This window comes from Ceratosolen solmsi, unplaced genomic scaffold (genome assembly GCF_000503995.2).
Source record: "Ceratosolen solmsi marchali unplaced genomic scaffold, CerSol_1.0 scaffold2, whole genome shotgun sequence".
Taxonomy (NCBI): domain Eukaryota; kingdom Metazoa; phylum Arthropoda; class Insecta; order Hymenoptera; family Agaonidae; genus Ceratosolen; species Ceratosolen solmsi.
Window position 1 is genome coordinate 8,661,420 of NW_011948422.1, and position 23,036 is coordinate 8,684,455.

The 23,036-nt window shown below is 29.3% G+C and overlaps 2 protein-coding genes across 2 annotated transcripts; both read left to right on the forward strand.

Moving 5' to 3' along the window:
* Window positions 1-3,702: 3,702 nt before the first annotated feature.
* On the forward strand, window positions 3,703-9,785 carry LOC105361984 (uncharacterized). The gene is made up of 3 exons (XM_011499310.1): window positions 3,703-4,033; window positions 6,190-6,291; window positions 9,348-9,785. Exons 1-3 carry the CDS (start codon window positions 3,869-3,871, stop codon window positions 9,636-9,638), a joined length of 558 nt encoding a protein of 185 aa, XP_011497612.1. The 5' UTR covers window positions 3,703-3,868; the 3' UTR covers window positions 9,639-9,785.
* Window positions 9,786-16,633: 6,848 nt separating this feature from the next.
* Window positions 16,634-21,987, forward strand: IntS2 (integrator complex subunit 2). The gene is made up of 6 exons (XM_011499311.1): window positions 16,634-17,188; window positions 17,460-18,078; window positions 18,338-19,817; window positions 20,197-20,401; window positions 20,713-21,019; window positions 21,393-21,987. Exons 1-6 carry the CDS (start codon window positions 16,887-16,889, stop codon window positions 21,843-21,845), a joined length of 3,366 nt encoding a protein of 1,121 aa, XP_011497613.1. The 5' UTR covers window positions 16,634-16,886; the 3' UTR covers window positions 21,846-21,987.
* The last annotated feature ends 1,049 nt before the right edge of the window (window positions 21,988-23,036 follow it).

Genomic DNA, 23,036 nt, shown 5'->3' on the forward strand with positions numbered 1-23,036 from the left:
GATAAATACAATGAATAGATTTTGCAGTATAAACTTCAGTATAAAGAAACAATTTTATGTTTATTGGGTTCGAGGTTGAGAACGTGAAATAATTAACATCTGAGTTAATGATTAAATTCATCATTTCAAATGCATAATTTTCTTCGTATTTTAATCGCTCATTAATTTTCAATTAATTATATTTTTAGGGAAATTTTTTTTTTTTTATTTAGCAATTTATCGTTTTAATGACTTTTTTAATCATTTAATCGCTTAGTAAAAATCTCCTGTTGCGTATATTGATATAATAATTATATAATTAATTGATGTCAATAAACATACAATGTAAATGCAATTTATGTTAATTTGAAATTCGCTCGCAAATATCTAACCATATTCAATTTTTACGAAATTAGCGATAATTATCACAATTTTCCGCGAATATTTTACTAATCGTACTTTATGCGATATTCATGCGTTGAGTAAAAAAAACATATATATATATATATATATATATATATATATATAAATCTAACTAGATAATAGATAATTCAATTATTTTATAAAATAGATGCAAACTATTAGTATTCAAAAATTTCCTTAAATATTTTAATGTTGCAATTCAATCATAAAGTTATTTTAGCACAGTAATTAGAATTAAATTATTGTAATATTATAAAATGAAAATTTCAAAAGCATTTGTTGCATCTTCAAATTAGCGATATTAAATGAAATACTTTCATAGTTGATTAATTATATTTAATATTCAAAACTGAGATCGAATTTTAAAATTGTAATTTTTCTGCAATGTAATATTCGATTCTCCTTTTTTTTCCTGAATCTCCGTGACTTAAACTTATTTTCTTTATGTATGACCCTCTACCTGCTCTTGCAACGACGAGTACTCAAGCTAAAATCGTCAGAAGATACACGTTTTTCATGGTTTAGCATCCCATTTTCTGCTCGTTATATGTGCAAAGTGCTCAATGTACGTGCGTACACATATGTGCACGTATTGTGCGAAAAAAATGTCTTGACAAAATATTGCTGAAGCAGCGTTTAAAGAACAATGACACATTCATCGATCTATTATTTTCGTGCTTGAATAGTAAATTAAAATTTCTAATCCTAAATGGTGTAAAATGAAAAAGGACTCAAGTCTTTGACTCTTGATAATTTTTAACATAAAATTTTCTCCATAATTGTCATGCAGATTTTTCAATTTTTTGTATATGCTTGTTTCAAAGTGAATAATGATCTTACATTGTCGACAATGATAAAAGAGAAAAAACGAGAGACAATAATCAAAATAAATTTTAAATTTAAATTACCTATCATCACAATGGCATTGCACAAATATAATAATTTTTATGGAAAGATAGTTAATTTAATATAAAGTGTATTACTACTGGTACAAACGATATTATCAAATTATATTATTAAGTTAAGTGTAGTAAATAATATGAACATATACTATATGTCCAAGTGATAAAAATCTATTGTTTTTTCAAATCGAATTTTCTTTTAATACGATTTTCATAAAATAACGTTTATTAAAAATGATTATTTTAATTAATCTATTAGAAGGTATATCTTTTACTGTACTCGTATTAATTCATTAATGATAATTAATTATAAAAACAGCGTTTTCTTTTTAAATGATATTATAGGCAAAACAAATCTTTTACACTGACAAATACTATGTATATACTATTATATTAAGTTTAATACTATTTTACAATTTTCAACGATATAGATATATTTATATTTATACATAAATATATTTATATTTTTTAATTATCTTGCAGTCAATAGAAGGTATAATTAAAAAATTTTTATTTTAAGAAAATGTCTTTGGAATTTACATAACATATGTGAGTAAAAATAAGTTTTTATTAGCTTTTTTAATTAAATAAAAAATGGACATCATTTATCATCACTATTTTTAGAAAAATAAGAAAAGTAAGACAAGTCTATTAAATTTGGATCTTTAATTATAGGTTTTTGAACTTTCAAAATATGCTCTTTTAAATTCTATATAACTTATTATATTACAAGCCAACTAATGTATTCTTATATCTTATTTATTTTTCAAAACAAACTCAATAAAGGGATTGAATTAAAATCAAGTTTGTAATATCTCAAACAAGTGTAGTAGAATATTAAGTTGTATGACAAAATCAATTTTATTAATAATTTCCATTTTATTGATCAATACACGCACACACGTATATATATATATATATATATATATATATATATATATATATATAACTAGTATATTTTATATAAATACTGTGAATTATTTAAGGTAATTTATTTAACATCGCAGGTATAAAAATACTCCATACATTGACAAATATATCATATTACTGTAGTTTATTATTATAAACTGTAATTTACGAAAAATTAATATTAAATTATTAATATTAAATATAATTACATTTTTTATGATCAATGTATTCTACAATTTCCTTCATATAGTTAAAATAAAAATTTAAGCACAATTTATAGCGAAAGGAAAAGTTTTCTTTTAAAATATATTATAAATTCTATATATCTCTACTTTATAGATTACGATATATGGTTAAGTAATTCATAAATGAAGTAATATAAAATAACAATATTTCTTATTGTATGCAAGTTTATAATTTAAATGACTCAACTTTTTTAATTTAGTAATGCGTGACATTTCTATGAATCCGTTAATTAATTTACATTGCAAAATTATCTGTATAAACAAAAAATATGAATGGCTATCTCAATTTCATGAACTTTACTACTACTAATAAAATTAATAATCGTTGAGTATAATTGCAATAATAATCTTCAATTGAAAACAATATTATCTCCATTGCAATATAATATTTTTATTTATGTTTTATGTTCATTGCATTAAAAGTGGGTAAAGACTTGTATGTTTTTAAAATAAAAATACCATTCTGATACTTTTGTAATAAACGCATATAATCTGAAGTTGATGCCAGCAATTTTTGTTGCACTTTTACTGATATACTCCACTTAAAGAAATAATCATTTCATTGGATCGACGTGCTCAGACTGCTTGCTGGTTCGTGAAAAATAGTACCTCGTTTGGTTAAAAAAGGAATAGTATTCTAAGGATGGAAATAACTTTCTTTTCACTCTAATTTCTCATTAATACCAGTAATAAAGAAAACTTTGTACACTTAAAGCTCAATATATGCTTTACTTGTATTTTATAAAAATACTTTTTTAAACTATCAATTTTTAAACTTAAACTATCATTTCACATAATAAGCATTAATATGCTCACTTTTAAAAGCAAGCTGCTTTTAGTTTACATGTAGTTTCGTTTATAATTAATAAATTCATTCGCATTTTATATTATTTGAATTGACAGAACATTTAGTATGATAAACAGCGTGATAAATAACTTATAAACTCAATTGTTTTGTACGGTAAATAACTCAATTCTACGCGCCGATACAAATAAAACTGTTCATTAAGTCAAAGAACTCTTTAATCACCTTGAGCGAGTGGAATCCTATAATAGTAGCTAATTCATGTGTCTCTGTATTCTAACATTGCCGGCTAGGATTAACTCCCCCGCGTCTAAGAGCGTAATGAGAGAGAAGAAAAATAATAGGTGCACGAAAGGAATGGAAAGGAGGGGGGGGGGAGAGAGAGAGAGAGAGAGAGAGAGAGAGCGATTGAGCGAGAGGGGAGAGAGAGAGGAGAGACATTAGGGATGAGGGAATATCGATGTTCGCGCATCGGTGGTGGCGCAGTCAAGCCCTCGAGTCTGCGCAAAGTAACCTGATGAACGAGCTCGGACGCTACAGTGGCTACCAAGGAACCTCGACCGCTGGGGATTAGAGCTCACGAGCTCCGGGTAATTGAGATTAGGATGGCCGACGAGGCCTCGGCACCGCTCTCCAAGGGCTATCTGCATGCGTGTCAGAGGGCCGAACTGCTGGGACTGCAGACACCCTCAGAGGCCGAATGGCTGGCCAGCGAGGAGTGCCAGAGGGAAGCCGTCGAGACTGAGGCGCACGAAGACGCCGTTGCTCAGGTGATCTTTCCGCTCGAACTATTACTAAGATTAAGTGGCCTTCGCTATGACTCGTCTTCTCGAAAAGTAGCCAAAGCCAAGTCCGAATCGGTATCTTCGGACACTTGGTGGCGAATGTCTTTCTCGTGGGACTATTTATGCGAGAGCAAACCAAGGCGAGAATTCTTTGATAGGCGGCGCGCGATTTTTCTTTCCTTTAGTCGTCAATCCTCATCGAGCGCTCCTTACTAGCAATTTTAAATGGGAACACAGTGATTATCGATACGTTTGAACGACATAACTATGCAGCTAGTGAAAAATTTGTAAAATAATCTGAAAATTAACTTATAGGTTATTAAGCCTTCTCACTACAAATTTTAAAGTACTTTTTATTTTTCTACAAAGTTTCTTCAAATTGATAAGATTATAATCTATATGTCAATGGAAATAATTACATCTATATGTCAAAGAAAAATTAATTTTGTGTAAAATAAATATATTTATCTTGACATTTAGCTATTTTTATATTTTATACTTTCCAACTAACTATATTAATTAATAAAAATTACACATATATCATGACATAACATGCGCATATTTATCTAACTAATTATTTACAAATACAAATGGCTAAGCAGTTAATATTTATCAATGTTTGAATTCGCAATTATAGTTATTTTTTAATTTTAATATATTATTAATATCAATTTTTAAAAATGTTTTTCTTTATTAAGAAAAAAAAATTTTATTAATACATTACCTATTTTAACTAGTATTATTTTTTATTATTTATAATTAATGTTATCAATGATTAATACATGAATATATAATTAATAATTCAAATATGATGAAGATAAAATAGAGAGAAAAGAATTTCAAAAAAATATTTCAAATACTTTTCTATTAACGATTTGTAATACTATGATTAATATTTTAAAGTTGTAATTAGTATCATTTTTATAGAAAAGATAATTTTTGTCTTAATTATGTACATATATATATATATATATATATATATATATATATATATTAATAATTATTATTGGTCTTAAATTAGCATTATGAATAAAAAATGGTTATTAAAATTTTCCTTCTTCAATAAAATTAAAAAAATATGACATAAAAAATCTACTTGCAATATTTTCCTTGAAAATCAATAATTTGTATTGATATCCTCTTTTTCAAATAATTAATACTCTTACAATTATTACGGCAACATTATAATAAAACTGTATAACCAATATTACTCTATTAACCCTAATAATACTATTAAAATATTTGTGGTTTATATTCATATAAAGTATTAAAATAATTTATGCTTATTAATGTTATATAAATAATTAGTTTATTAAAGTTTATTATTGTTTATCAATGTAGTACTTAATTTATTTAATTTTTTAATGAATGTATATATATATATATATATATATATATATATATTAAATACTATTTACTGAATATTATTATTTATTAAATATTAATTTATTTATATTAGAAGAGTAGTGTTTATATGTAATAGAATATATTTTTCCATTGAAATAAATGTTAAAGTTAATGATTGAAGACCAAAAATATTTAAAAAAAGGGCATTCGTTTGCTAAAATAAGGAAAATTAAATTTTTTTAAAACATGTAGAAAATTGTGTAAAATCATTATGGTTTTATTAGCATTGCTATTATTCTTTACATTTAAAAATATTATTATAAATTCATATTCAGAATGAATATTACGAACAATGTGTATACAAACATTGATTTTAATTACTATTTTTTTATTGTTTGTATTGAATTTAGTAAAATTCAAGTTCTACAAGAGTATTTAGCTCTACGTGCGTTATATAAATATTTCATTTTTTTTTATACATACTATCTACGATTAAATTTTCTCACAATTCCATATTGTATGTATAAATTGAGTAAAATAATTTCAGATATTTGAACGATTTTTAATGATAAAAAATATTGCCATTAATTTTCTAATCATAATATTGTTCATTAATTTTCCTTTAATAATTTTACATTAAAGTAATATTTTCGCAAATAATGTTAATTAATTTTCAAATTTAGTTTTTATAGGAAAATATTCTTATCCTAATAATTTTAGAAATTATTTCAATTGTGTAAAATTATTTGTTCTCATATTTGTCACACATAATTCTTATATTAATTACCTTTCAGGAATTAAGTGAAAATGATGAAAATATGAGACACATTTCCGGAGGATTAGATGAATTAAATACTATCTTAAGTGCAACACAGAAGAAAATCAATAAATTCAAGGTAAGTTAAAATTAATATATGTTTTAAAATATGCAGCTTATACATTTTTATTTTACAGTTAGAGATTTATAATATTTAGCTAACACATCATAAAATTGAAGAAATTAAAATTTTCTATTTAAAACATTTCAAATATTAAATATTTTTAACAATTACAAACTATAATCGAATTTGTACAAAAAATTCTATATTGTATTTTTCAAATTGAACATGATAATAGATACATAAACAATTGCTGTTATCTTTTATAAAAGACAATTAAAAAGAAAACCTAATGATCATCAATAAAACTTTACTAACTAGTTAACTCTTGCTGTATGGCAATTCAAACAAACGATAAAAACAAATAATTTTGGTATTTTACAAGAAATGCAAACGATATGTTAAAAATTTTTAACAAATCATTAACAATAGCATGTGGAAAAGTGAATATTTAATGAAAGTCTTTCTTTTCATAATTTTTGTATATGAACACGATTATTTGCAATATGTCAAAATACTAATAATACAATTTACTTTTACTGTATATAGATATATTTGTAATAACACATATTATTAATAATTTAATAATTAATACAGAAAGAAGGGAGAAAAATTTATTGTATTTAAAGAAGCATTTTAATGAATTAATATGTGAATTTTATTTAATAATTAATATTTTTTATTTCCCTGAATATTAAAACTTTAATAAAAAGTTTAGAAGACGAATATTAATAACTGTTATATGTATGTTAAACTTTATTGATTATAGTAAAACTTTTTAATAATTCGTTAATAAATAGAATGCCAAAAATAGACTTTAAAATTACATGTGTAAATGAAGCTTTTATATTGACAAAAACGTAAATGAATGATTTAATTAAAATAATCAAACATTTAGTAAAAAGGTTTTTATTTAAAAAAAAAAAGAGAGTTTTAATTTCATCATAGTTTCATCATCAGTTTTAATTTCACCATAAATGAATATCATCATTTCACAGTTACAAACAATTGTAAAACAAATACAAAAACAACAAACAACAAAATACGCACAACAACAATGAACACAATTAATTAACTTAAATTATAATAACTGTTTGAAAGTGAAGAAAAAAATTATAAAAAGTGACATGTACATATTTTCAATTTTATTATATGAATAAAGTTGTGATAATAATTAAGAGTAGATGAAAAATATATACAATAAACAACATTTTATTATGTGAAATAGAATTTTCGGCAGTGAGAATTTGAAATTTTTTAAAAAAGATCAAATTTCATTAATAATATCTTTATATCTTAGAGGCCAACCGTATTTTTTATAGGAATTTATAATAGTTTATAATAATGTATTATACTATTACTATTATATTGACCGTCATAATTATTATTAATAAGTTTTAATTTTTATTTTATGTAATGCAAAATAAAATTCCAACTAAATTTTCAGTTTATTGATATAAGTGAATTTCTGGTATAAAATATTTAAATAAAAAAAAAAAAAAAATTAATGTTTGCACAGAGATATTTTTAATACATTATTTTTACGGGGAAACGAAGCAAGTTTTTTTTCTCTCAAATAGAAATTATTTACCAAAGAAATATTAAAAAATGTACAAGAACATAACAAATACATTTATATATGCATATTTTATTATCAATTGTTTATTTTCGAAAGAATTTATGACAACTCTTTTATACTTTTAATTCACCATTTTTATGGACAAATTTTATATAACAATATTTATGTACAAATGTAAAAGATCATCATACTTGAATGATTATATTTTAATTTAACTAGGATTATTTCATTTAATAGGTTTTTTGGTTCGAATATTATTGCAGTGCTTATTCGATTATATACATTTAATAAGAATTATAACGATAACTAATATTATACATAAATAATATTAGTAATAATATATATATATATATAAATAATATTACAATGATTTTCTTACAATTTTACAAGAAAAGCTATTCTTTTAAATTCCGCTAATTTCTTCCTTATTCTTAAATTGCAAAAGTCTTATGTTGTACATTGTATTTTACCATTATCGGCTAATATGAAATAACGAATATCGAGGATAAATTTAATATCATTATAAATCCTCAATTGAAAGTTTATACGAACATATTCGTATAAAATCCGCAACGACAAAGTAATTAACAAATCATTTTATTCAAAACTATAATAAAATTTTCAATTTGATAACTTGTGTTTGTTTACAAAAGCGATATTTTACGAAAATTATCTTAATTACAGATAAATTTACCTCATAGAAAATTAAACGAATTTAGAGTTTTGTTTTGAATAAGACCTTTGTTCTTTGTTACTTAGTATTAAGCTTGCAGATTACATTGCAGAGCTATGTAGAACAGTATAGCACATCAGTTTATAGTATTATTAAATTATTATTCTTAGTACTCGGTGACAGAATAAATCGAGGTATTAAATATGAGTCGCAATAAATTTCGCGTATGCTATATTCTGTAATATCTTTATAAAACAATATTGAAGATTATTCTCATTAGAATATCTTGTGAATAATGGAGAAATTCATTTGACGCTGTAGAAAGGATTTTATAAAATAAGCTTTTTTATTTCTCTCTCTCTCTCTCTCTCTCTCTCTCTCTCTCTTAAACTTCAGAGATAAGATCATGGCAACTGGCTGAATCGATTAATAGCTATAATTATTGAAATAACATTACAAGCAACTTTGCCAGGAGCTAAATAGTAGATATTCATACACGAATTTATTTGATTGCATTTCATTATTTTCTAATATAATTCATTCGTAGCAATGAATCCTTATCCAATGATTAATTTATGTCTGTCGTATGGAATAACGTGCTAGATATGGCTAGATGTATCCTATAGATTTTGTTAGTCTCGGCATCGGAAGCGACCGTTAAAGCCGCGAGCTTGATTGCGTAATAATAATCGACCGACGAATAAGAATTCGCTCGATCGACACAATTGCAAAAATTCCGCCCCAATCCTCCAAGCTCTTATCGCCAAAGTATCGTCAAACGTTCTTAAGCCGGCATGACAGCCAATTCGTTTCGTTTTCCAGACGGTTTGCGGCAGCTTGGGCACATTGCTGAAGGCGCGCGTCCAATCGCAGTCCGGTTCGAGGTCCGACCAGTCGACGGCATCCGAGCAGCAGCAGGAGGAGGCGCAGGTCGAGTCAGAGACCGAGCGGGAGTGCGAGGATAAGCCGTACCCAGTTATGGCCAGGAAGCCCGATCTCAATGCCAAGGTCGAGTCGCACCTCGATAAGCTCGACTCGCTCATGAAGAAGGCGGAGAACGCTCAGTATAGCATGAAGCACCAGACCTCGCAGATGAAGCAGTTCTTCAAGTGAGGGAGCGGAAGCCAGGGCGGATGTGGTTAAGGTCCGCGGTGAATCTCGGATCTTAATGCACTTGATTATAAAGATTGATTGGCAGTTTGTGGCAGCTCCTTTAAAAGGAGACGCGCGATTGCTCGCTTTTTATATTTTTGGTCGAGTGATTATTCACTTGATATTGCGTGAACGCGACCCTCGACACGCGTCCAATACATTTGTTATGAATGATTATCTTTGTTCTTATATAATTATTACCTCTGGTTTTTCAACTGAGAACGCAATTCTTGGTAATAGATTGGTAGTAAAATGCGACGATCCTCGCCATCGATCGCTCAGTAGGATACAATTTAGAGGATACATCGCTAAAGATCCATGCTTTGTTGGCATTCGTGGCATCCTTGTTTTCATAATTTCAAGCTGTCATTTAACGCGTTTATCAATGCTGGCCTTTGGAAATTCGTAAGAATTTCTTTCGATAAAATGGTTATAGAGTTCATTGAAATGCTTTTGAATTTCGAAAAGAAGTACAAATTACGACTACGTTTCAAAATAGCAATAGAAAAGAGCAAAGAGAAGAAAAGAACATATAAATGGCATGAAGAATTTTTGTCAGTAATTTCGAAGAAAAAACAAACGCGTTTACAAATAATATTACTTTTACCAAATATAAAATGAATAACAATATGCTGTATGAAAAGAACGACATTTGATAAAATTAATTGAGATTATCCTTACCTGTTAATGTGTGGCGAAGTCAAATAGAAAATCATTAGCAGAATTGCGAAATAGCGAATGTGAATTTAAGTATCTGAACAATATTAGATAAGGATATAGGTAATTGGAGTGGTGAATCGGGAATAAATGCGATAAATCATTAAAACTTGTTCTTTTAAGACGTATGAGAAAAAAAAATCTTATTTATTTATACGAAAGCAACAATAAATATTATTATTATTATTATTATTATTATTGTTGTTATTATTATTGTTATTGTTATTGTTGTTATTATTATTGTTATTGTTATTATTATTATTGTTATTATTATTATTATTATTATTATTATTATTATTATTATTATTATTATTATTATTATTATTATTATTATTATTATTATTATTATTATTATTGTTGTCGTCGTCGTCGTCGTCGTCGTCGTCGTCGTCGTCGTCGTCATTGTTGTTGTTGTTATCGTTGTTCTTGTTATTGTTATTATCATCAACATTATTATTACTATCGTTATTGTTATTATTGTTATTGTTATTATTATTATTTATTATTTCCTGCTGTATATAAAATTTTTACCCGAGTAACGGACTTGCGCTTAGGTTCGAATCAATGCATTTTTTTATTGCAAATGAAGTAAGTCTTTAGTCGGATAAGCATGTCGAATAAATACAGATTTACTAGTTGCTCCAGACGGGATCGTGTTGGCACAGCGCTCACGCAACCATGCCCATTGTGCTTTGAAGTAAATCTTTACTCCAATTAAATTTAGAACAGTTAACAACATTTATATAATTCTTGTTTATATAGGAGCGAAATGTTTAGCTTAAATTTAATATCATTTTCTTTATGAAAAACTAATAAACTTGTCACGAATTATAATGGATCGCTACTATAAAACTTTAATAGATTGAATATTTCTTTTAGTTTTACTTATTACATAATAAAATTTAATTTGAAAATACAAGGTTCTTGTGTAGATTTCGATTTGTCGTAGTATTTCAGATCATTATATATAATTGTACAAATAAAACATTGTATACTGAGTTACTTTTCATCGTAAATCAAAGCGGTTAAGAAAATTAAAGTATTGTTTACCTATAATTATGCTCATTTTATATATTTTCACGCGTGTGCGCGTGCGCGTACGTGTGCGTGTGTATATCCACAATTAGAATATAAAATTATGTATATGCAACGAATCGATTTTAAATATCAAAATAGACTCATCTGAAGAAAGCTTAAACTGCATTGACTATTTCGATTATTCTATGACTAATAAGGATTGCAAATTTGATCAATTATACGTATGCTGTTTAACAGATTAATAGAAGTAATGTTTTTCTTCTGCAATTCTTATTGATAATAAATGTTTGAAACTATGATAATTATGGTAATCATATGATTTTGTACTACAAATTACAATTTTATAAAAGAAAAAAAAAGTATTTTATAAGTTTCTCACCTAATTTACAGACACATTTATCTGATTGAAGTTAATATACAAATCATTTTGTACAGATTTTTGTAAGAAATCTTTATTTTTTTCTTTTCTTTTTTTTTTTTACTTTATGATATATAACAATGAAGCATCTTTTTAGGATTAAGATCAAAATAAATTAAGACGATTACAATCAGAATTTGAATAGAAAAAATAAATGTATAAATTTGTACGATACAATAATATACAATTTTTTAAAAATTTGCTAGAATGAACGTTAAATATAAGTTATTTAATTAATTGGATTTATGTATTGGCTACGTTATTTCTTAGAATTCGAAAAATATGAAATCAATAAATTATATATAAAAGTTGCAAAGTATGAAAAATATTTATAACACAAAATTATAAACAACTGTCGAACTGTGATTCTGTAAAATGTGGTAAGCATATCATTTAAAAGTGGGAAAAAAAAAAATTATTATAAGCTTAATAACATATTTACAAAAATTAAACAAGCGCCTTGCATATAAAAATTATCTATAATATATGTATACATGCAAACGATTTAATTTTTTAAATTCTCATAACTGTAACAGAATTAAATTGTAAGATTAAATAATTTCATTAGTTTTTAATTTTAGCTACGTATTTTTAATTTATAAAGCTTAGAATGGTAAATGTTAAATAAATTTTACATACTATTTTCAGTTCATGACTATTACAATACTTTTGCATGTTTATTTATATTAAATAGATATTCAAGTACACATAAAATACTTAAATATTGAATTTTCGAAAGAAACGAACACAAATATAGGTTAAATCATTAGATTACAATCAAGTTTGTTATTTTCTACAATACACATTCTATAAACATGGACGAAAAATTTGTTATTACCATAACATTTAAAAATTAGAAAATATAGGAGACTTTGAAATCGAAAGACTTAAAAATGCAAAATATTCCGTAGAAATAATGAATGGTCATTTTTTATTTCATTCCCGAATATAGATTTTGAAATTTATTTTATAATTTATATATTATTTTATAAAATAAATCCCATTTAATACCAATAAATGTAGTATTTCAAGTATTATTTATGCTTCTATTTCTAAAGTTTCTGTAATTGCTCGGAAAAATATATATTCGAACAACGCTTGTAAGATTAAACACGATTCTAATTTAACTACATGTACCAGTAAAACTCGTAAAATGTACAATTTTGAAAGCCTTGTATAATTTTTTACTGTGTGTAGTCAAATTGTATGATCTCTTTAAATAAATTCATAAATGAATGTATAATAATGGAAGATGAATGAAATCCACATAGTTTTTTTTTTAACAATGTACTAACTACATACTTTTTTTTCCGAATCCATTCGAATAATAAGTCAATATTATTACAAATTTCTGTTTATTCATTTGAATTTTATGATTGTAGGTGATAGTAATTATGAAATAATTGTAATCATCGTGAATAATTTTTTGATAATTATTTTTTTCTAATAATATCATGAATTTGTATCATTCTATGGAGTAGTATCAGATTTTTAATACCCATGCATTTAAACACAATTTGCAATAATTCAATTATTACACATAATCATTTTTTTTACAAATTAAATTTTAAAATATTTTATGTATTATTAGTTAAGAATAAGCTTCTGACTATAATTATACTATATTTTATAAGTATATTTTTAAAAATAAAAGATTGTTGAATGTCGTCCCTATATATATATATATATATATATATATATATATATATATATATATTACAAATACATATATTGTATATGATAAAAACAGTTATACAGCGTTATTTAACAGGCTTGTTGGTGCTTTAAAAAAGTAATAAATTGAAAGGTTAAAAGAATCTGCTATTCTTTAAATAGTCCTTTATATTAAATTATTTATTTTTTATAATAAAATATCTGGATTTAGTTTTAGTTAGTGAATTTATCTCAGTTTTATTAATGTATTCCTGGGTAACGGATTTATTTATCATTTATAACGTTATTTATTCATATATCAATATATCTATATCAATATATAGGCACAAGATATATATATATATATATACTTTTTAACATTTGTAACAGTGTGCTGATTAATCAAGTACAGATGTAGCGTGTATGCGAGCATAATCGTCAGTCCTACGAAAAATAACAGTTTGAGAGTAAATATATATATATATATAAACAAGACTATAATAAGGAAAATGTTGAAATTATATTTTACAAAAGCAAATTCACTAATAAATGAACTATCTTAGACACGATCGTAATTCAATAATTAATGGATTGGCTTAGATAAATATACATTTTTATTTTAGAATTAGATAAATAAATAATATAGATTTCACGTAGTCTAGAGAGAAATAATATTACGGGTAATGAGTTTAAGTATATGAATAATAAGCTATCGTTTGTTATTAAAGAAGGTCAGCGGTATGAGAGTGTATTTGTTCATTGCCCCAGTACGGAGACAAATGAAGATATTATATATGAAATAAATTTTCATATATAAATTTTATATTAACTATTTTACAATTAAACAATATTGATGGCTATGCGATGGATTTGATATTGAGATAGATTTAGTTTAGTATGAAAAAAATAAAAAATCCTAAGAGTAATAAACTCTCCTGATTTTAAGCATTTAATTATTAAAAGCACGTGTTTCGAACCTAAAGATACATAACAAATAACCTGGACATTCCCAGACGATGTCACGCATACTTATAGAGATCGCTTTATAATCAATGAAAGACGTCATTCCAATGCTTTACATATTCAATACTTTAAGGAAGCAGACTGCCATTCTAATAATTTTATGTTAGTAATTATAATTAAAATTCAATTAGTGATAAATAATATCAGGAGTCAGATTAGCATAGTAAGTAAATTTGACATGGTTAATATATAATAAAAATAGAATAAAGTATTAAAGTAATACTATCAATCGGCTTAAAAAGATATAATTCTTTAATAAATGATAATGAAAATTGAGATGAATCATAATCAATGTAAATAAATCATAGATAAAGTATTTGTAATGAAAAGGTAAAGCGATTTATGATTAATGTATATAATGTAATAATATTAATTTAATATTCTAGTGCTAAAAACATATATATATAAAGTATTTACAAGACTTACATGCGAGTCTTAATTTGAACAGAATGAATTATTATATTCCATTGTATGTAATGCGATATAGGAATGGCAATTCAATATTTTTATAAATCATTAGTAATTTATGAATACAGTGCGATTATTTGATAAAATCGTATTGCTGAAATTCATATCAAAAAATTTAAACTTCACGATCTGTTGATTAAATTGAATTAATTATAAATTAAAAAACGATATAAATAATGTATTGTTATAAAGGAATATAATAATTCAGTTTTTAAGAGCAATTAAATTAATTAGGAATATTGGAATGACATTTGCTTACTAAGATTTATAAATTCTTGAAGTATTGAATGAATGTGCTTTTCATGCGAATTTATAATGGTATAATCGTGGAAATGGGATCTCTACAATTTTCACCTCTTATAATTTTTTAATATAATTAAAATTTATTTTTACGATATTCTTCTTACAATGTTATTAAAATTACATTTCAATTCAAAACACTTTTTCATAATATTATTCACAATGTATTAAGTATATTTGTATAATTGTTGTTCAAGAAATGCCTATATAACTTAATGCAAAAATGCGAATCTTGATTGATAAAGAATTGTTTTGTTGTTTGGTTTGGTTAAATTTGCAAAAGAGCGAAAGTCCAATATGTACAATTATCTTGTAGATAATTACATAAGAATGATGGAGGGAAATTTTTATTGCAAGTCAATGTTCAGTTTTATATCTTAAATATTTGCTGTTAAAAATATTACTATTTTTCAATTCTTAGCATTAAAAGTCTTAAATTAAAGTCTTGGATGAATCAATACTAATAAAATTAATGAAATACCGATGACATTTACAATTTACTAAATAATACATTTAGTATTATTTTCTATTCTTTAAAAATAACTTTAGGATGAATAAGCAGGAGCGATAATTCTTAATAAAATATTTTTGATCTTATCAAAATATTTTATATGCAAACAATTCACTTTAATTATTGTTTTACTTTAACAATGTAAATTATTAATTATTATTATCGTCTTCGTCGTCGTTGTTTGTCGTCGTCGTCGTCGTCGTTGTTGTTGTTGTTGTTGTTGCCTGCTACTGCTGCTGCTATCGCTGTCGCTATTGAAATCGTAATACCAGATATCAAGATGGAGTTAATTGTCGAAGTGAAAGTGAAAAATTGACAAATGAAAAAATGTTAGATTCGAGAATGCGCAAAGGTACTTGAAGCAGTTATTATTAACGTTGGATATAAATTATTTCTAGTATTAAGTGTTACCGAGACGTAGGAGTTATCACCATTTTACTTATCGAAGTTAGTTTATCTGTGCTTATAAATAAAAGCAAAGCCGACAAAAATAGAACAATTTCCTTGTTAGATTATCGGTGCCCTCGATATTAATATATCGTGAAATCATCCTCTCCGAAACAATTAATGCTACGAAGATCTCCTTAATCCATTAAAGCCAATGTGATCTACCGATCGATAACTGAAAACGAGTAAGGGAAGAATAACGTAAGCTCCGAACGACACGATCATCGATGTCCCAACGTTACCAACGTCGTCGGCGTCGGTCAGGTAGAAGAGACAGAAGCGGAAAACAAACAAATTTCCCGCTGACGCCACCCTCCCCCCGCGCCTAACCAAGGACTTGCTACTCGGAGCCGCGAAGTGCAGCGACGCGTTGGACCGGCGGCGTCCTCGACATCAACTGGGGCGACGCTCGCGACTGCCGTCGATAGGGTCTTGCCCTCGGGTCGCCGAGAGTCGATGTCGGCCGAGAGAATCTCGTGTTCGGCTGCGCAACGGCAGCTCCGCGATCTCGATTACGGCAACTCTGGGCTTGTGACGTCAGTGGGTGCGAAAAGATGTCCGCGTCCAGGCCAGGCGGGGACGGGCGCGCACGGCGGGCGGCGGCTCGTTTTCACCTCTTCTTCCGAAAGCGTCGATGAACACCGGGGGGAAGATGCAAAATACTCCACCGGTCTCGCCGCGCGTTTTCGCGGCCATACAGACGGTGAATACCCGGGAGCTGGCCCAGTGCACCGAGCGCGAGGTTCGCCCGATCCTGCCGTGTTTGGTTAGGATGAGCCTAATTGCGCCGCTCGACACTACCAACGAATGTATCGAGGCTAGAAAGGAGATACTCACGATATTGTCTGGGATAGAGTCGGTTAATTCAATGGTCGCCCTTTTGTCCATTGACTTCCATAGTCTCGAGATTGATGTGCGAAGGGAGCAGCAACTTCGGTGAGTCTCCATATTTTTTGAGGGCCAAGTGGTTGGCTCGCGCCTCGTCGCTTTGCCGCCTCATTATTTAAGACATTTTGTTTATCGGCTCGGCTTATTATATTGTTAATATTTTCATGAAGGTTGGATCGTTGGCTCGAATGCACTTTCGATGCTTAATTCCATTATTTTCATACAGCTTTTGGCTGTTTAATTTCTTCAGCTTGAACATTAGCATGGCTATCCATTCATCTTCCATTATATTTTACATTGTAATTATTCTTCTTTTTAGGCAGAAGAAGGGGAATGTACAAGCGGATAGTATTTTAGCACAATCACTACAAAGTGCTCTCATTTTAGAATTTGAGCGTAGCGATGCCAATCGACGTATTCGTTTAGTTCTGAGCGAAATCTTGTTTATAGCGTCACAAATACAGGAGCTTCAGAAGAATCAAGAATTTCAAATCAAACAATCCGACTTGTTCGATAGTGTTGTGTACATGGAAGAAATTAGTTATATTATATGCATCGCTCTTGCTGAGTTGCCCGATCTTTTATCCATACCAAACATATCCGAAACCCTACTGCACATAAAACATGGACCTGAAATAATATGTTGGATCATAGCTAATAATCCAGATTGTTTTATGGAGGTATGTTCGTTCTTAATAGCCAATGGAGAGCGACAAGAAGAATCTGCATTAAGTAGTATAAGAACTCAAACTTTAACGATGCTGTGCCAAATGAATCCGAGTCAAGCACTTGTAATACGTGCAAAGTGCATTGAACTTTGCAGGATGCCAGCTTTGGCAATAACTTTAAGTTTAGAAAATGATGGTATACACGATTCGATGGCAGAAAGCGATATAGTTGCTTTTGTTTCCGGTCTTCTACTTGGTAACGATGTACAGGTACGATTAAATTTCTTTCTTTTTTCTTTATTGAAATACATAATGCACATGCATAAAAGATTTGCAAAGGTTAGGATTATACATTCAATTTTGTGCCCTTTGCCACGTACTAGCTGTGGCTCAAGCTTGTATAGTAGGAATTTTTGTACCTAGTATAATTTAATGGTCAGTTTGGCAAAATATTCCAATATTCTGATGAGTTTCAGGAGAAAAATGACGGCAATTCTTAAAATTAACAATTAATGCTTTTGACTTTTAGGTTAGAGCGTGGATCGCAATGTTTATAAGAAATGGACAGAAAAGAAAATGGGAGTCGCATACTGCCCTTCAGGCACTGAGAGACGAATTGCTGAGAAGATTGCAAGCGATAACTGCACATAGCTCGGACGGACAGCTAGCGGAGTGTAGAGTAGTACAGGCTAGCGCTCTGCTGAGGTTGTATTGTGCCCTACGTGGTATTGGCGGTATAAAGTACCAGGACGAGGAGGTCACAATGATTGTTAAACTGCTGACGTCTCACCCACCTCCCTCCCCAGCCGGAGTCAGATTCGTTTCTCTAGGCCTGTGCATGCTCATAGCTTGTCCATCCCTGATTGGTCATCATAGTCTTGAAAAGCCGAGCATCGAGTGGGTGCAGTGGCTGGTTCGCGAGGAGGCCTATTTTGAGAGTGCCAGTGGAGTATCGGCGAGCTTCGGCGAAATGCTCCTCCTCATGGCAATTCACTTTCACAGCAATCAATTGTCGGCTATTTGCGAGTTAGTTTGCGCAACTCTAGGCATGAAGATACCTATTAGGCCAAACAACCTGACTCGCATGAAGCAGATCTTCATGCAAGAGATCTTTACGGAGCAAGTGGTAACGTCCCACGCGGTCAAGGTGCCTGTGACTGCCAATCTTAACGCCAACATACCGGGCTTCCTGCCCGTCCACTGCATACATCAGCTACTGAAATCGCGGGCCTTCGCCAAGCACAAAGTGCCCATAAAGAACTGGATCTATCGCCAAATATCGGACAGTGTGCCACCCCTTCATCCGGTATTACCGGCTCTCGTTGAGGTGTACGTCAACTCAATTCTTGTAACCAACAATAAGGCTGTTGAGCATACAAACAAGCCAATTACCGAGGACGAGATCAGACGGGTTTTCCAAAATAGCGTATTTGGAGCAAATTTTGACTTAAAGAGGAAAGGTGGTGGACGCTTCGTAGATTCAGAGATCGAGTGCAAGAAGGTCGTGGACGTACCGCGACCTTCTTTAACCTCTCAATTATTGCTCCTATACTACTTACTACTGTACGAAGACGTACGATTAGCAAACATGCACAGTTTTATATCCCAAGGCAGGAAGGTCAAGTCGTATTCAACTGAGTTCCTGTCCGAGCTGCCTATAAAGTACCTGCTTCAGCAGGTACAGAGGGACCAAATGAGCTACGCAGGCCTCTTTTCTCCTCTTCTGAGGTTGCTGGCGACGCACTTTCCCCATCTGTCGTTAGTTGATGATTGGCTCGACGACGAGGCCATAAACGTTGACACCGGTGCTAGGAATCACGAGACCATCGTTATTAATGAGTCGACTATCAAAGAGGCATTTGATCATATACAAAATTGTCCATCGAAAACCGGTATGCTACTTAGGCAACTTATGTCGATGAAACCTACCGATATTTGGCCCTATGCCAAAACTATCGTCCAGTACTTCAAAAAGATTTTGGACGAAAGGATACCTAGATATATACAAGGTACGTTTGCATTATTTAACTGGTTTGGTCATTGGATCGAAGCTTAAACATATTATTTTTGACGGGGTGCCAGCCATCTTTGTAATATTCACTCATTTCACAAAAGTGCCTTGGCGATAAATAAAATATTATACATCAAGAATTGTATAATCAAAGCATATTGTCACATTGTGTATATATCCATCGTATTATCCTTAGTCATTGAAATTTGAAAACACCGAATTTTTTTACTACACGTCAAATCTTCTCAATATTTCTATTATTGTCATTTTTAATGGCTACTATGCACTTCATATTTACATTGGCAAACACACAGGCATTTACAATGTAATTAAAATCTTTATAAATAAAAAGTTATACATTTCATTCTTTTTTTCAGAACTTTATCAGCAAGTATGGTTGAGGTTAAATACAGTACTGCCTCGTTGCCTATGGGTACTTTCGATAAATGCACTATTTATAGAAAATTCAGCGGTGGCAACCGTTTTCCTTACGCAAGAAAACATCGTTCTTGATCCACTTCAAGTTTTACGTTGCGATATGAGGGTATTTCGCTGTGCACCTGTTTTATCTGTGATACTTAGGTAATAAATAGATCCTCGTGCATGTCAAATTGAAATTTTCATAACTCTATTTAAGATAGAGGGGAAATACACCCTACGTGCTTTAAAATATTTTAATAAAATACCTCAGTGGCCTTAAAAGTTCATAATGTTGTAATGTAAATTAGTAGTTTTTTGTCGTACAATCTACTTACCAATCGAGAGTTTGAATTTTGTTTGAAAATTGTTCATATAGTGAACAAAATTAAACGAAGCCGACTGTTGAGAAATGTAACAGATAGGCTCAGTTCACAAAACTTTAAATGGAATATAATTGTGCATTATGTTTGTAGAATTTTACAAGCAACATTGGCGGCATCTCGATCTCAGTTATCCAGGCACATGCAAGACAGACCTTTAACGGAAAAAATTGGACAATTGACCAGCGAAGTTGAACGGGAGGAACTTAAGACGGCCCTAATAGCTGGCCAGGAGAGTGCTGCCGTACAAATTTTATTGGAGGCATGTCTCGAAACGGAAGAGGACAGAACGATTGCTGGTCAAATGTGGTCCCTCAGAGAAATAAGAAGCGTTGTTTGTTCTTATCTCCATCAAGTCTTCATCGCTGATCCTTCTCTTGCAAAATTGGTTCATTTTCAGGTAAATGGCAAATTTTCTATTCTTGTTTTTTTTTAAATGATCATGTCGCTAAGAAAAGTATCCTCGAAGCGCTCATGAATTATCATTATCCACAAGCTTTCTTCTCTTCTTTCAACGTTCCAATGGCCTTGATAAATTTGAGTATTATTATGATAAGTCAATGATGACGATGAGGATGATGTATATAAATGTAACTTGGGCGAAAGTGATCGATCGCTCGATTCCTTTGCATTCTGTCTTTTCCCCTCAATTTCATTTTTCATGCCCCCTCTCCCCCACCACCCGCCATCATTTCATATTTTCGCCAATACATAATGATTAAGCAAATACCATTGCGAAATGTAAATTTAATGAAATACTTCAATTTGCACAGGGCTACCCTAGAGAACTAATACCAGTTACAGTAGCGGGGATCCCATCTATGCACATATGCCTCGATTGGATACCAGAGCTGATGGCCCAACCTGAATTGGACAAGCAGGTCTTCGCCGTAGACCTCGCTTCGCACTTAGCCGTCCAATACGCGTTGCCCAAGGCTCTGTGCGTCTGTCGATTGGCAATAAACACCTTAGGGACATTGCTCGGCGCACTGCCATCCAAGGATCGCGTTTCCCTTTTCATGCCCATTTTATCGGCTCTAACGAGGATTGGATTTGCCTTTCCGCCCCTCGTCGACGGCGCTATCGATCTCCTAGTGCAGCTCGGCAGAGTTAGCTCGGCTCAAGCGGCCCTCGGCGACGAGTCCGCCGAGATCCTCTGCCAGGAGGTCAATGCGACCTTTTCGTGCCTGCTGCAAAAGGCCGTTCTTCAGTCGAGTGTTTATTAATATACGTTTCCTTTTGCATTTTGAGTTTTGGATTTCCATGCATTTTTTTGTTTGCTTCCTTTTAAATTTCAAGTTAAAAATTAATCTTTTTACGGATTTTGTTTGTTTGTCGAGTAAGAAGAGTAAGCTCAATAACGATACGTGTTTTATAGAAATAATTATAGACAGACACGTGACTAGATGACTTTATTGAAATGACAAATTGTATTTGGAATTGCTTGTGCATTGTCAGTGCATTAAGGCTTATCCGACAACTAGTTACAATTTGAAATAAATATTTGCATTTATTATAGATGCACTTTAATTTATCAATATATTTCATATTCTATTCGATGTTAATTTTGTCCATGTAAATGTATAGAAAATTACGAATATAATTAAAATTACAGTCTACCTATAATAAATGTAACTTATCGTTTTGTAAATTGAAGTAACTTATTATAATGCTGTTTCAAAAGTCATTGAACGAGTGACAAGTATTTGAAATTTGCAGTTAAATGTATATTTGCCAAGAAATTATGTGCTAATAAATTATTCAGGCATTTCAAATATTTGAAACAATTTTTTATTTTACAAACAATTGAAAATTCTCGAAATGCTCAAAACTCCATCATTCATTTGAAATTTTTAAATTTAAGAGGTTGAATATAATATTTTTAATTGTCATTTTGTTAATTAGTTTATAATATAGTTTACTATGAATCATTAATTATTCATATTAAAAATCATTCATTAAAATACAAACACTGATTTTAAGTATATAAACCTATATAGCTATATGTTTTTCAAGCATGAATATTATTTAGTAAACTATATTATTTAATATTCTAAATAAGAAAAATTAATTTTAAAGTTATTATAAAATTGAAAATACTGAGCTTGACTGAAGAGTAAGATCAAAATTCTGTTAAAATTGTGTACATATATATTAGAGATAAAAAAATGTATTTTATTGTTTATAGAACTCTAAAAACTAAGTATTTGTAATAAAGACTAATTTGTAAATCTGAATAGAAGTTTTATATATATATATATATATATATATATTGAAATGCAAATATAATTAATAAGAAGAATTTTAACATATTGATCAAAATTATGTTTGGAAAGATTATTCTAAAATCTTTTAGAAATTTATTTTTCATTAAAGTGTGTAAAATATATGGAATTGAACAAATATACATATTCTCA

Coding starts and splice junctions, on each gene's coding strand:
- LOC105361984 (XM_011499310.1), top strand. CDS start 3,869: ATGGCCGACGAGGCCTCGGCACCGCTCTCCAAGGGCTATCTGCATGCG. Junction 4,034..6,189: donor ACGAAGACGCCGTTGCTCAG/GTGATCTTTCCG, acceptor ATTACCTTTCAG/GAATTAAGTGAAAATGATGA. Junction 6,292..9,347: donor AGAAAATCAATAAATTCAAG/GTAAGTTAAAAT, acceptor TTCGTTTTCCAG/ACGGTTTGCGGCAGCTTGGG.
- IntS2 (XM_011499311.1), top strand. CDS start 16,887: ATGAACACCGGGGGGAAGATGCAAAATACTCCACCGGTCTCGCCGCGC. Junction 19,818..20,196: donor GATACCTAGATATATACAAG/GTACGTTTGCAT, acceptor TCTTTTTTTCAG/AACTTTATCAGCAAGTATGG. Junction 20,402..20,712: donor GTTTTATCTGTGATACTTAG/GTAATAAATAGA, acceptor TTATGTTTGTAG/AATTTTACAAGCAACATTGG.